Source organism: Cydia strobilella, chromosome Z (assembly GCF_947568885.1).
Source record: "Cydia strobilella chromosome Z, ilCydStro3.1, whole genome shotgun sequence".
NCBI classification, from domain to species: domain Eukaryota; kingdom Metazoa; phylum Arthropoda; class Insecta; order Lepidoptera; family Tortricidae; genus Cydia; species Cydia strobilella.
In genome coordinates this window covers 49,116,358-49,129,293 of record NC_086068.1, presented here as the reverse complement: position 1 = coordinate 49,129,293, position 12,936 = coordinate 49,116,358, and the positions used below count along the sequence as shown (strand labels likewise).

Here is a 12,936-nt window from a genome sequence, read left to right as displayed (position 1 = left end):
GTACTCTTATCATGCGCTGACGCGGATCTTGACAGGTACCTACAGTCTGAGCTGTACGGTAGCATGAATTATTACGATAAACTATAGGGTGGTTAAAGACTAAGAACAATAATTTTAAATAGTAAAAATAACCATAATCGCAAAGCGGCATTAGTATAATTTTAAGCGCAAAGTTCAAATTCGCCCTGCATGGTTATGTTATATTACTTATCTGACAGACAAAAACTTATTTTTGAATACTTCATTATGTAAGTACAAAATAAAAGGAAACCATAAAAAGCTAATATATGTAATAAACGAGAGAAGTCATTCATAAATTCTATGTATAATACCTGTTTCCGGTAGGTACCTACACAAGACTTAAAAAAACTATTGCTTTTAAAGTTCATGCCAATGATGATCAAAATTTATGAAATAAAACTATGAAAACGGATTATACCGCGTATATTGAATTTATAATACATCCCGACGTTTCGAACCTTTACAGCATTCGTGGTCAACGGGTGACTGAGGAAAAGCTACAGTGTGCGATATAATCCGTTTTCATAGTTTTATTTCATAAGTAACTATCGCGGTCACCGAAGACAATATTATGATCAAAATTTAATTTGCTCTAAGTAAGTTCGTGAATGTAATTACGTTTCCGCCGCTTTATGGGATGGTATTGTAAAGCGTCACTTTGTGATAGTAGGTACCTCGGCCGGTTTAGATGACCCATGATGTTATTATTGCTATAAGAGCACGTCACGCGACCGATACCAGGAAGTAGATTATGTAAGTACCTACTACAATCTTCTCTGATATTATATATACTTTACATGGAGAAACCGCTCTTGTCTTCTAATCTCTGTTGCGAATTCTTATTCAATGAAATAAACGCTTGCGTCGCCATTTCACGATATTTTTCAAAGGTAAATTTCAGCCAATAGAAATCAAAATATTTCCTTTCGAAGTATCTATGCAAGTGGCGTCATTATAAAAAAATATGCTGGCCTATTGTAGCCGGACAATCAATAGCAAATGCATTAAGCTTATTATAATTCTTATGACCTATTACATTACACTACACGTACCGGTGCGTCCTCTGCCTTCGCCACCTCAGCACGCATTAACAATCTTTTTTCATCATCATCTTACTCCAGAAGAAGAAAAAAACACTGCAAGTTACTTCAAAAACGCTTCGGCCATAACTTGTACCAAACAAATGAATGCATTTTCAGACGTTTACTGCGTATGTATTTCATTATATGTACATAAGTATACAAGTAGTTACTTAATTAATAAGGTGTCGTACTTAATTTATTCCTAATTATCAATCTGTATCACGCAGTTGCATCCGATTGCAAGATAAAGTATACGGGCACGTTTAAACCATCCTACATACCGATGGGATGACTGCACATTTCGCTGCGCCACTGTCAGCTCGTGGACTTGCTAATTTTTTTCCAAGTTTGCATAAAATAAATATCTTGACCACGAGCCGTTTATGATATTACTGGTATCTTAATGATAGATGCACTGCACAATTGTGTCGTAATGGTGCCGGCACGCATCGCTGTGTGCTTCACCTATGAGGCACAATACTCGTATGAGCCCTTGTTATGTGTAGATACAATAATGATTTACAGCAAGAGGCGTGCAACTTAGGAAATGTAATATTATGTAACAAGTTGTTTGTATCATTTGAAGCTCGTAATACTTAGGGCGGCGGTGCTTTATTTCTTTGGCGTCGCTTACTAATGATTACTTACGGTAATTTATTCGCGATGGTAGCGTAAATGGCTTCAGGAATGTGGGTAGTATTAGCCATGCGTTGTAAACAAGGAAACATCAGTAATTATTTGAAAAACAGTAGGTATCACGAGGATCACTTACTTACAACCGTACTCATGTCAAATTATTATTAGACCACCAAACGAAGGAAATACAGGGGAAATAATTCGTGTACAAGCAAATTTTAGCATAGTTGTAGGAAATGGTGTATTAAACCACATACTAAAAATACCTAAGGGTGGGGGTGAAGCTTACAGGTAGGGGGCAGGGGAGGGGGTTAGGGTTCCTTTTTATAGTTTTTCGTAAAAACCTTTTAAACGGTGGCCCGTAGCAAAAAATGTTCTACTACATAAGTAATCTACATAAAATTGTTGTTGTTGTTGTTAGCAAAAAATGTTCTACTATATGTAGTAGTCTACATAAAAAAATTTCTAAAAAAAAGATTCAGTACACTTTTTTGCTAGGATCTATATTTTAAAATATATTAAAGTGGGAAAGTTACATATAATTTGTTCTAAGGTCGTTTTTTTAGTTTTTCGTAAATAACTCTTAAACGGTAGCCCACAGCAAAAAATAATCTTGTACGTAAATAAAAAATAAAAACATTAAATAATCTTTATTGCAACTTTCCTGGCTCTCAAAGTATGTTTCCCTGTGTCTCAATTATCTGTATAGTTTTTTACAAGATAGATATAGGCTGTCCCAAAAATAGCACGTCAAACTGACACGAGGTAGGATACCCTAAGAGGATCCAAACCAGCTTAACATGGCCTTTGTAAAAGTTGCACGGTTTTGGAATTATTATATCCGATTTAAGTTTTTATTAATTTGCTCTTTTTTTATCACTGACGGTGCCACTGGTGCCAGTTTGGATTCTCTTAGGGTGTCCTATACCTCCCGTGTCAGTTACGAGTTACGTGTATGTGTTTTCGTAAGAAAAACTATAAAAAACCGGACAAGTGCGAGTCGTACTCGCGAACTAAGGGTTCCGTACCATTACAAAAAAAAAACGGCATAAAATCACGTTTGTTGTATGGGAGTTGATTGAATGAAAGGTAAATTGCGGTTTACGATTGATGACGTATTAAAAAAAACTACTTACTAGATCTCGTTCAAACCAATTTTCGGTCGAAGTTTGCATGGAAGTTTACATCATATATTTTTTTTCGTTTTATGTGGAATCCATATTTTAAGGATATAAATCTCATTGAAAGAGTCCAGAGAAGAGCCACAAAATTGGTACCATCTCTTCGTAACCAACCATATGAAGATAGATTAAAGGAATTGGGCCTGACAACCTTGGAGCAGCGAAGGCAACGCGGTGACTTGATAGAAACATATAAAATACTCACAGGACACTACAACGTACCCGGGTTAAGCGATATATTTTAACGTAACATAAATGACAGGCTGAGAGGACACTCTGAAACTGACACGGACGCAGAGTAATAGCAACCCCAGACGACCGCGAAGACGAACCGCGTAGTGAAAGTGTGGAACAGTTTGCCCGAGTCAGTGATCAGTGCACCCTCGATAAAATCTTTTAAAAACAAACTCGATGAACACTTTCGAAGACTACAAAACACAAGTGGACATTGATGTGCACGTATCAGGCTTTAAGCTACCTGTGCATTCACACATAATAATATCATTCTCTTATTTTAGAAGTTACAGGGGGGGGCACACATTTTACCACTTTGGAAGTGTCTCTCGGGCAAACTATTCAGTTTAAAAAAAATGATATTAGAAACCTCAATATCATTTTTGAAGACCTTTCCACAGATACCCCACACGTATGGGTTTGATGAACAAAAATTTTTTCGAGTTTCAGTTCTAAGTATATTGGAATATATTGTTGTTGCCCCCAAAATATATTGTTTTTTTTTTTCTATTTATGTGTGTAAATCTTAATGCGATTCACAGAATATATCTACTTACCAAGTTTCAACAATATAGTTCTTATAGTTTCGGAAAAAAGTGGCTGTGACATACGGACGGACAGACAGACAGACAGACAGACATGACGAATCTATAAGGGTTCCGTTTTTTTGCCATTTGGCTACGGAACCCTAAAAAAAACCCTAAAACCCCACCTACCCGTTAGCTTCACCCCCACCCTCGGGTATTTTTAGTATGTTGTTTAAAACACCATTCCCTACAATACAACTATGACAAAATTGGCTTATACACGAATTATTTCCCCCGATTGGCAATGTTTGGTCTTCCTTCGGTGGCCTATATTCCAAAGTCAACATGTAGTGTAATTATAACTTGCTATATTGTAACTATGAATCAAATGTTATTTAATTAAGAATGTAGATTTGACACATTTCTGTAAAAAGGAGCTGCTTTCAGCTTGTAGAGCAGCAGAGTATCGTTTAGCCGGAGAAGGCGACGCGGACATCGGCGTCGCTGCTCTGAGCTCAGCTCATTCATCCGCGCATGCAATGGATAATTGCACCAGTAATTAGTTTCAATTACGATGTGATTGTCAAAAGATTAAAATAGAATCAATCGCGTGTGAACCTCTACTTTTCCGTAGTAGAATGTAGAAAATGTTGATATTTTTTCTATTGTTACTCAAGCGAGTCTGCCCTTTGTCCGTCGTCGGCACGTTGGGCACGTGTTGAGAGCACATTGTCTTAGTTTTCAGTGATAATAGGTTTTAATCTTCTAATTATCGCCAATCGTCTGTAGTACACGTGTCAAAGGAGATGTTTTCAAGTTTCTGTAGTAGGTAGGTACCTACGTGTCTGTTTTATATTACTTAGTATTATTTGTTCAGAAAAATAGATACAATTACAATCAACATTTCGAGAACTCATTTAAACCGCTAGCTCGCCTGTCCTAATTTTTGTCATTATGTGACCTTGGAACGGCATTCATAGTGATGTGACAGGGATTTAATTGGCCACTATTATGATATGTCAAATTGTAAGTAGAGCACGCCAATGTGCGGGCAGCGATGTGATGTTTGCCCCGAACAATGGAGCGGCAGCGACCGTGGCGCGCGTGCCGAAGGTCGCCGGCGCTTCCTGCGTGCGTGCCGCGCATGCGACCGCCGTCACCACGCCGCCATACCCTCGTCTGCACGCCACACCGTCAACCCTAAAAGAGCTAAAACGTCGTCCATATGACATTGAAAATAACGGAAGCCGTTAGTTTTAAGAATGAACTGCATATTACGGTATTAGCGGTGACCGGGTCTCTTTTTGTCTCGGGCGATTTGAGGCTGCGGGCCATTGTCCACAAGTGTGTCGGTGACTTAAAGCCTGGCCCACTAATACGCGCTCTACAATTATTCGTGCTCATCGCGACTTCGATTTACCGGTTTACTGTTTAAAAGAAATATGCACTGAGAATCACTTAAGAAGTTCAGAATACCGGTTTTTTATTATTTTTATTGTACTTATTATTTATTTGTATACTTGTGATTACTTTCTCAGACATACACTTCCTGAGATTCGACCAAAAATGTATAAGGTACCCACAAAAGACTTTATTTTTTGTTATAAACATATTCTCAAAAATAGAGCAATCGTAACAGTTTTTTTCTTGTTTATAGTCCTTATTTTCCGCTTCAAATTAAATTATCTTATATCTTACGCACGCTTCAGATAACTGACGACGCTTCCTAACCGTTGTAAGGTTACTAATATAATCTGCTGCGAAATCTTAAAAAAGCTTTTCACAGGATCGTGAGTCGTGACTGGGGTTAAAAGACTTTAGTTGGTAGCATTGTCCGCTTAAATATGTTATTTTTGGACACGTTTTTTTGCACGGAATGATGCTGGAGCGATGTCGAGATACGAGATTCCTAAAACGCCAGTGCGATGCGGAGCGGAAGAACCACTGCCTGGCGCCTCTCGCGACTGCAGAGCTATACAAATTGTTCGACATACGACATTTACCAGGCGTTTGTCGCTACAGATTGCAGGAGTGTACAGGCTGGACTGTAAGTTTGGCCTATCATATGTCGGGCAGACGAACTGAAGTATTTCCACTCGGGTGAAGGAACACACAGCTGATGTCAAGCACCATCGACCTAGGTCTGCAGTCTGGGAGAATGTCATGGATTAAGCATTGGCTTATTGGCTTTATTGAGTGATTGCACTCAATAAAGTTGATAAGCCTCTAGCCAAGGAGAAGCGATACATACCCAGAATGCTACAAGGCCAAGTCAAGGGCAAGGCCATTGAGATTAAGAAATATCCAAACTTTAATAGGGAAGATGACTTTTCTCTACCACCAGCTTGGGATCCTGTAGTCCATCTGATAAAGGAACAATTGAGACATAGACTGTAACCTTTGTGTTGGATGATGTTGGACATTCTGAGTATAATAATATGTTTTAAAGTTTATAGTTTATTATGGTTCATTATTTTTGTGTGTCTTTTCCTCAGTCACCCGTTGACCACGAACGCTGTAAAGGGTTTGAAACGTCGGGATGTATTATAAATTCAATATACGCGATATAATCCGTTTTCATAGTTTTATTTCATTTAGGGCATTTTAAAACATTACTTTAACTCGCACAAAGAATGTGCCTCGCGAGTTCATTGTACCTCTAAGTCGTAGGAAATTTAACGAGAGATGTCCGCTCATCGAGACACGAGTCGAATTTTTATATCGCATTAATCGAGTCAGGTAGGAGTGATGAAAACAAAGAGCATCAGGTTCTTGGCACTTTCTGGCCGGGCCATTGTTCTCCTGCTGTTCAGGAGAATGACCCCCCCACTTAAGGGCACCTGGGATTTAACAGTACCTATTCGCCATTAGGGTGTATAAGTGAATTTATTATTATTCAAGACAAAATATACATTTTGCATTTACATATACATAAAAAATATACATATAAAAAATACACATAATGCATATCTGAAATGCGAATTCTTTATGACGATTGTCACAAGTGCAATAAAATCATTATAAGGGTAATGCTATATTAACTATTAGAATTCGTTATTTTCATTAAGTATTTTTGTGTTTGAGCCTCTTTTAACACACTTTTATTTAGCTTCACTGCGATTATATTTGTCCAAATCTTGATTTGTAACTTAAACTTGATCTTGCAACTTAAATTTGAACCACTTCCCGATGTCTGATTGAGGGGAAATTTGGCATACTTCCGAATATCCGATGGCAATATAATAATATAGTAACATGGAACTGATCTGATGATGCAGTCAGAAGATAGCCAAATGAAGTCTTCGATGGAAAAAAAAAACAGATTGATTTTAGGTTCATAAGAAATACCTCGAGAAGTACTTGAGACATGCAATGGAGAGAAAGTACAGTCTGCAATAAAAGTTAGTGTCAAAAAATATTTTAGTTGGTAGGTAACTTGTTCTATACCTACCCATAGCAAACATCAGGAAACAGAATGGCATTACGATTCCGTGACTAAAGACGATGTGGCTCCGATGTTGGTGATGGTGTGGCGTAACCTAGTAACCGTTTCTGCATTTCAATACTTTTTTTATTTGATAGTTAAATATGTCACTGTATTGTATTAGTACATAGATATTCGTTTTCTTTTATACTTTGTAAGTTCCGACTACTAAGTACTTATACGTATATGTACCTATTTATGTATAATCTTCTTCATCAATAATTCCATCTTACTCACCTATAACAAGTTTCCTAATCACACGTCAATAATCCGGTCTCAATGTACAATGATGGCTATCTTCCTTGAGCTGTTCGTTATTTTCTTATTATTTACCTACTAATAATGGATCATAAATTATGCTATATATTGTTGTCTAAAGAGCCTACGACGAGTACAAAAAAAACTTTATCATTACAATAACAAAAAGTATCAGTTTATTAAAACGACTTAATTTTACTTTAATTATTATTTTATGTTCAGTATCAAACAAGGTGAGTAGGTAGAATGAACTGTCACTACCTTGACATAGTACAAGCAATCGCTTTATTATTATTTGTTGTGAAAAGAGCTAATCAATTACTGACTAAATCGCAACGAAATCTATTAGAATTATATTATTTCGCTACTAAGATACGCTTTTCACTTATGCCATTTAACTGTTATTGTGAAAAAATAATAATAAAGTAAGTACCGTTAGCATTACGAAAGAACTTAGTTAAATTATTACAGGTAGGGTAAGGATTACCCAGATGAGAAGTTACATCACACTTGTCTTATCAAATGATTATCAGTTTAAAAAAAGTTTTATATAATTTATTGCTAAATACTAGACGAAGGTGAAGTTAGCAAGCACATGGTCGCTGGTCGGTATGCCCACTACGGCCCAGAACATGCCGGCGAAACTTGGCTTCGCGACTGGTTTACTGACTCATGTTATATTTTCTAACGAACTTAGGTATTTCATTGGCAAGGATTTCCTTTTTGCGTTAAATTTAAAATCCGTGAGTAGTGGGATCATTGATTAACGATAATGTAATAAAGATAATTTAGTCGAAGCCGAATTTGTCCATGTCCACTAGTGGATACACACTGGTTACTTACTTTATTTGTAGTACATCGTTACGGATAACCGATAAACATGAAAATGACGCAAACTCATTGACTCTAATGACCAATATCCTGCTAAGGTGTAGCGTGTGTTTCATATTGTGGATATGATTCATACCTATATGGTATTACGCAAACTAAGTGAGAAGACAAACAAACTGTTTTGGAGTGGTCGGTGGAGGCCGGCTTCTTATCGCCTCTGGTTGTGAACTCACTATGAATGAACGATGCTGTTACTATATACTCCGACGTAGGTGCGGACTACTACACTGATTCAATTCAACATGATTTAAAGACGCCGTTTCGTTTTCTCGGAATCAATGAGTCAGCGGAGACAATCTTGCGAATCGAGTCATTGCCAATTCCGATTTTAAATTGTCCTGGCTAGTCTATTTTAGGGTTCCTTACCCAAAGGGTAAAAACGGGACCCTATTACTAAGATTCCGCTGTCCGTCCGTCTGTCTGTCTGTCTGTCCGTCTGTCACCAGGCTGTATCATATGAACCGTGATAGGTAGACAGTTGAAATTTTCACAGATGGTGTATTTCTGTTGCCGCTATAACAACAAATACTTACTAAAAACAGAATAAAATGTGTTTTTTGCCGTGTTTTGCGTAATGGTACGGCACCCTTCGTGCGCGAGTCCGACTCGCACTTGGCCAGTTTTTTTTAACATATCTCGGGAAATATTTATTTGGTTGATAAAAACGCGAACAGCAAATGTGTTCTGTATGTCTCAAGTAATACTAAGGTTAAATTTAAGTGTTTTTTAAATAAATTTCTTCTATTCTATTCTATTCAAATGTAAGTCACTATTAGGTCTAACAAGCGTGCGTTCAATATAACTAATATTTTATCCTATTCTGAAGGGACATTTTTAATTTTAAAATAATAAACTTAAACAACTATATTATAAAATGAAACAGTTGTCCAAAATATAACGGTATAAATATTACTTATACGTTCGAAATGTTTATCAAGCTGCCTCAGACACAGATTTTCTTAATTTGATTAAGTATTACAATTATTTTATTAGCCTACTAGATCTTAAAAAATAAACATCTCGTGTGTAACACTACATAATAGGTATACTTATCGTTCTCAGTAGCAAATACATACTAATAAAGTATTGTGAATAATATAAAGTATGGCGGACTCACCATGGCGTTGTCGGTGCCGGCGAAGGCGGGCGCCGCGCTGCCGCGCGCGAGCAGCGCCAGCGCGGTCAGCGCCGCCAGCCCTATCCGCAATGTGCTCCTCACGCTCACGAACGTCATTTGTCTTGAAGTTTTGCTTCCTTTTATTGTTAACGGTAAGTACATTAGTACTTTTATTTATATTCTAAATGCACCTTCAATTATCACTAGGCCAATTAATTCTTAATTGGCATTACACTTGTAAAAATAGTAAACTTTTAAAGTTTTGTTACTGGTTAAACTATCTATTCATAGCTCGGGCGTGGTTATTATGCTTGCACGACGTTGTTGAGTCTTTGTTATCTGTAACAAAGAATTTTAGATTACCTATATCATTTATTATGTTATACAAATCTGATGTAAAATTGGTAGAGATTTAATTCGTACGCATAGTTACTTACATATTTACAGCAGTGCAAATTATGCATAAGAATGCCAATATTTGAGAAATATCTATTTTTTTTTTTATTATAAATTGATCGGCGATTGGCCCTAGTCACACCTGATGGAAAGTGACATTTATTTAAACAATTTTTTTTCTCTAACAATTTAATACCTTTATATTAATTAAACTGATTTATAAAGTAACTACATAAAAACACTACAAAATCAAGATCTTAGTAAGTATTTCAGTAGGTTTTGAAGTTTTTGAAACATATTTATTAGCTAGACGCATAATTTTAGTTGAATCTCAAATGACCCTTTGGTAAGTATTGTCAGCAGCAGAAACTAATAAGTGGATTAAATGTAAAAAATGATCTACACACGCCTACTCCCTAATAAAATGTAAGTTCAAAGATGTGTCCTTATAATTTTGAACATCCCGCCAGCTTAGCTACTTCTGCTGTTAACTGTATAAAATTACTAACAATGTGATGACCTACATACCTACTAGGAACCGATTCACCGCGCGGGTGCGCCCGCAAACATGATTATCGTTTCAAAAGATTATTGTTGTAGACACTTTTGTTAACTAAGGAACAGCGACGGTGCAAGTAACTAACACATATAGACCGATAAACCAAAAACGATAAAAAAGATTATAGCTAAAATGTACTCAAATAAATATCTTACTTATAAGAGACTAACTTCGCTTTGACAAGGGGGTACACTCATTGTGAAGACAACTGAAACACTGAATTTTCAGCTAAAATCTTATCTTTCTTATCGTGATTATAAATTACGCACACTTTCATGGGTAGGTACATATGTCATGAAGCGCTGCGCGATCTGAGACAAAATTGATATCGACGTAAGTATTAACCTGATAGTAAAATTGTAACGCCCGCATAACTGCAAAGCAGAATACGAGCGACTTGTCTATTGCTTTAACTATTTTATTTTATTTATAATTATATTTATTGTTTAGCGACAGTAGGTAAAAGCGGTTGCAGCCGGAGCGGGGTTAGGGGGTACAACGAGGTTTCGGAACCGAAAGTTCAAATCTGATAGAGGTGTCGCCAGCAATGTTCCGCTCGCTTAAGCATGTCGGAGGTGACGGTTTCACCGTCGACATTGGAATCAAATCAATTCTCTTACCTAACGTTAAATATTTTTTATAGATAGGTGCGCTTAGCTCTTAACTATTTTGATCACTGTTTACAAATTTTGGCACTGATTGATTATAGGACAATTATATTTTGCGAAATTTATTCAGACTCAATGTTATAGTGAATACAAATTCTACCTGATAGGTGTTTGAGACGGGGGGCTACGATCTTACGTCGCTAATTGTTGTTTCCTTTATGACGAATGCCATGATAAAAAGTGGGTGTTTCTCTACTGAATAATGACGGAACTAATCGATAATAATTTACACTTTACTGAATTTTTGCGCTTGAGCTTGTTTAAATAATAAGTTAAACACTTCTATTGTCAGACAAGACTGTGTTTTGTTGGCAAGTTTTAGAAGGTTGGGGGATACATGTTACCTTTACAACCGGTTTGATAGATTATTTATACCTACATACATGTAATTTATAATTAATCTATTTGTGTATTTTCATTAATTATGAATTTCAGAAACCGCTAATTAGTATGTCATAACAAGACAAGTAACCACGTGTCGCTGATTATCGGCGCTCGCGCATCTCTCGGGGCTGTGCCCGTGGCCCTGCGTCTGCGCCCTTCCCTCTTCCGGACGCCCGCACGCAATATTAATGAGATGAGCGTCACCCTGGCCATCTGCAATAATCTGCATAATCACGTATGCCTGGATCACACCTAACGAGAACAGTGGCGACACAATAAAATATCACTCGGCTAAGAGAGTAAAATGGCCGAGTGACTGTTTAGCCACAATTTTGAATCTTGTTGCGAGTCACAGTGTGTTCAATGACGACGTGCGCGAAAGCTTAACTTATCTAATAATGAATCGCAATAAAATCATTCGATAATATAAGAAAATTATAATAATACAAAACGAGGAATGAATAACTTGTTGGGGAGAAAGGTCGTAGTCTCGTACGTATTTCGACAAGACCTTGGATTTTAAGGAGACCTGATCCTGGTACTACGAGAACTATTATTAGGGAATTGCAATCAGCTCTCGTTACTTAGAAACGGACGGATTAACAGTTAAATACTCAATCAAATGGTGGGTAGTATACACTTTGCAGCGCATATCGGCTAGTGGCGAGTGCGCAGGGCGAGCGCATGGTCTACACCCAGTGAGTCAGTGAGCGAGTCAGCGCGGGGTGGGCACTCGGTCTAGTAAAGTGATTGTGGCTATTTTCTCGGCCGAGTACTCGACTGAGCACTCGGCGATTGCCAGCGTTCGGTCGAGAGCACTGGCCCCGTAGACAACATGCCAATCGCTAACGCTCCGTAGCGAACGAAACGCAACTGTCACTGACACACTATTATGGAAGAGTGATAGAGAGCCACAAAGCGATTCGATGGCGAAGCCCAAACGATTGTCACCTTGGCTAGGCCCCCTGACTCGCCACTATACTCGTTAGGTGTGGATTGATCCAGGCATAAGGATCGGCAGCGTAATTTGCAATCAGAAACTAACATACCTAATATATACAAGAGAGTAAAAAACGCATTTTAGAAAAAAGGTCACGACAATTTCCCGTTTTTCTTATTTGAGTCAAGTACCTACAGAAAAAATGCATCCCGCCTGTAAGCTGTAAAAATAGCTTCAGATTCCCTTAACTTTCTGATGTCTACATACAGGGAAAATGCGAACGAGTTAAGCATACCTAGGTAGGTAGGTAGTATAAAATGTGTATGACCCAAGAATACGCTGTGTCCGGTCTGACTACAAGTAGCTCCACGGTCACTATAGAACTTGAAATGTTCTACAAATAAACATTATGATTCACCAGAAAGACACCTCGAGAGGTCACACACCAGACGCGATGTTTACGTCATTTAATAGTAATCACTAATCGCTTTGAAGCATCTATATTTTGCTATAACTCGTGAACCACACAGACGTGTGACTACCGTAGAAAATATTTTT

At 37.5% G+C, this 12,936-nt stretch overlaps 1 protein-coding gene across 7 annotated transcripts in view; it reads right to left on the bottom strand.

The window, feature by feature from the left end:
- LOC134754628 (matrix metalloproteinase-14) overlaps positions 1-9,752 on the bottom strand; it is a 38,238-nt gene extending 28,486 nt beyond the window's left edge. For 5 of the 7 annotated variants that reach the window (XR_010128950.1, XR_010128951.1, XM_063690960.1 and 2 more), the window contains exon 1: positions 9,432-9,752. Coding sequence is in view for 4 of the 7 variants with exons in the window: in XM_063690960.1 (XP_063547030.1) it covers positions 9,432-9,593 (162 nt within the window). In the remaining 3 variants the exon portion in view is untranslated. The remainder of the gene's footprint in view (positions 1-9,431) is intronic. The other 2 variants (XR_010128952.1, XM_063690964.1) reach the window with 1 other exon arrangement.
- Positions 9,753-12,936: the final 3,184 nt, after the last annotated feature.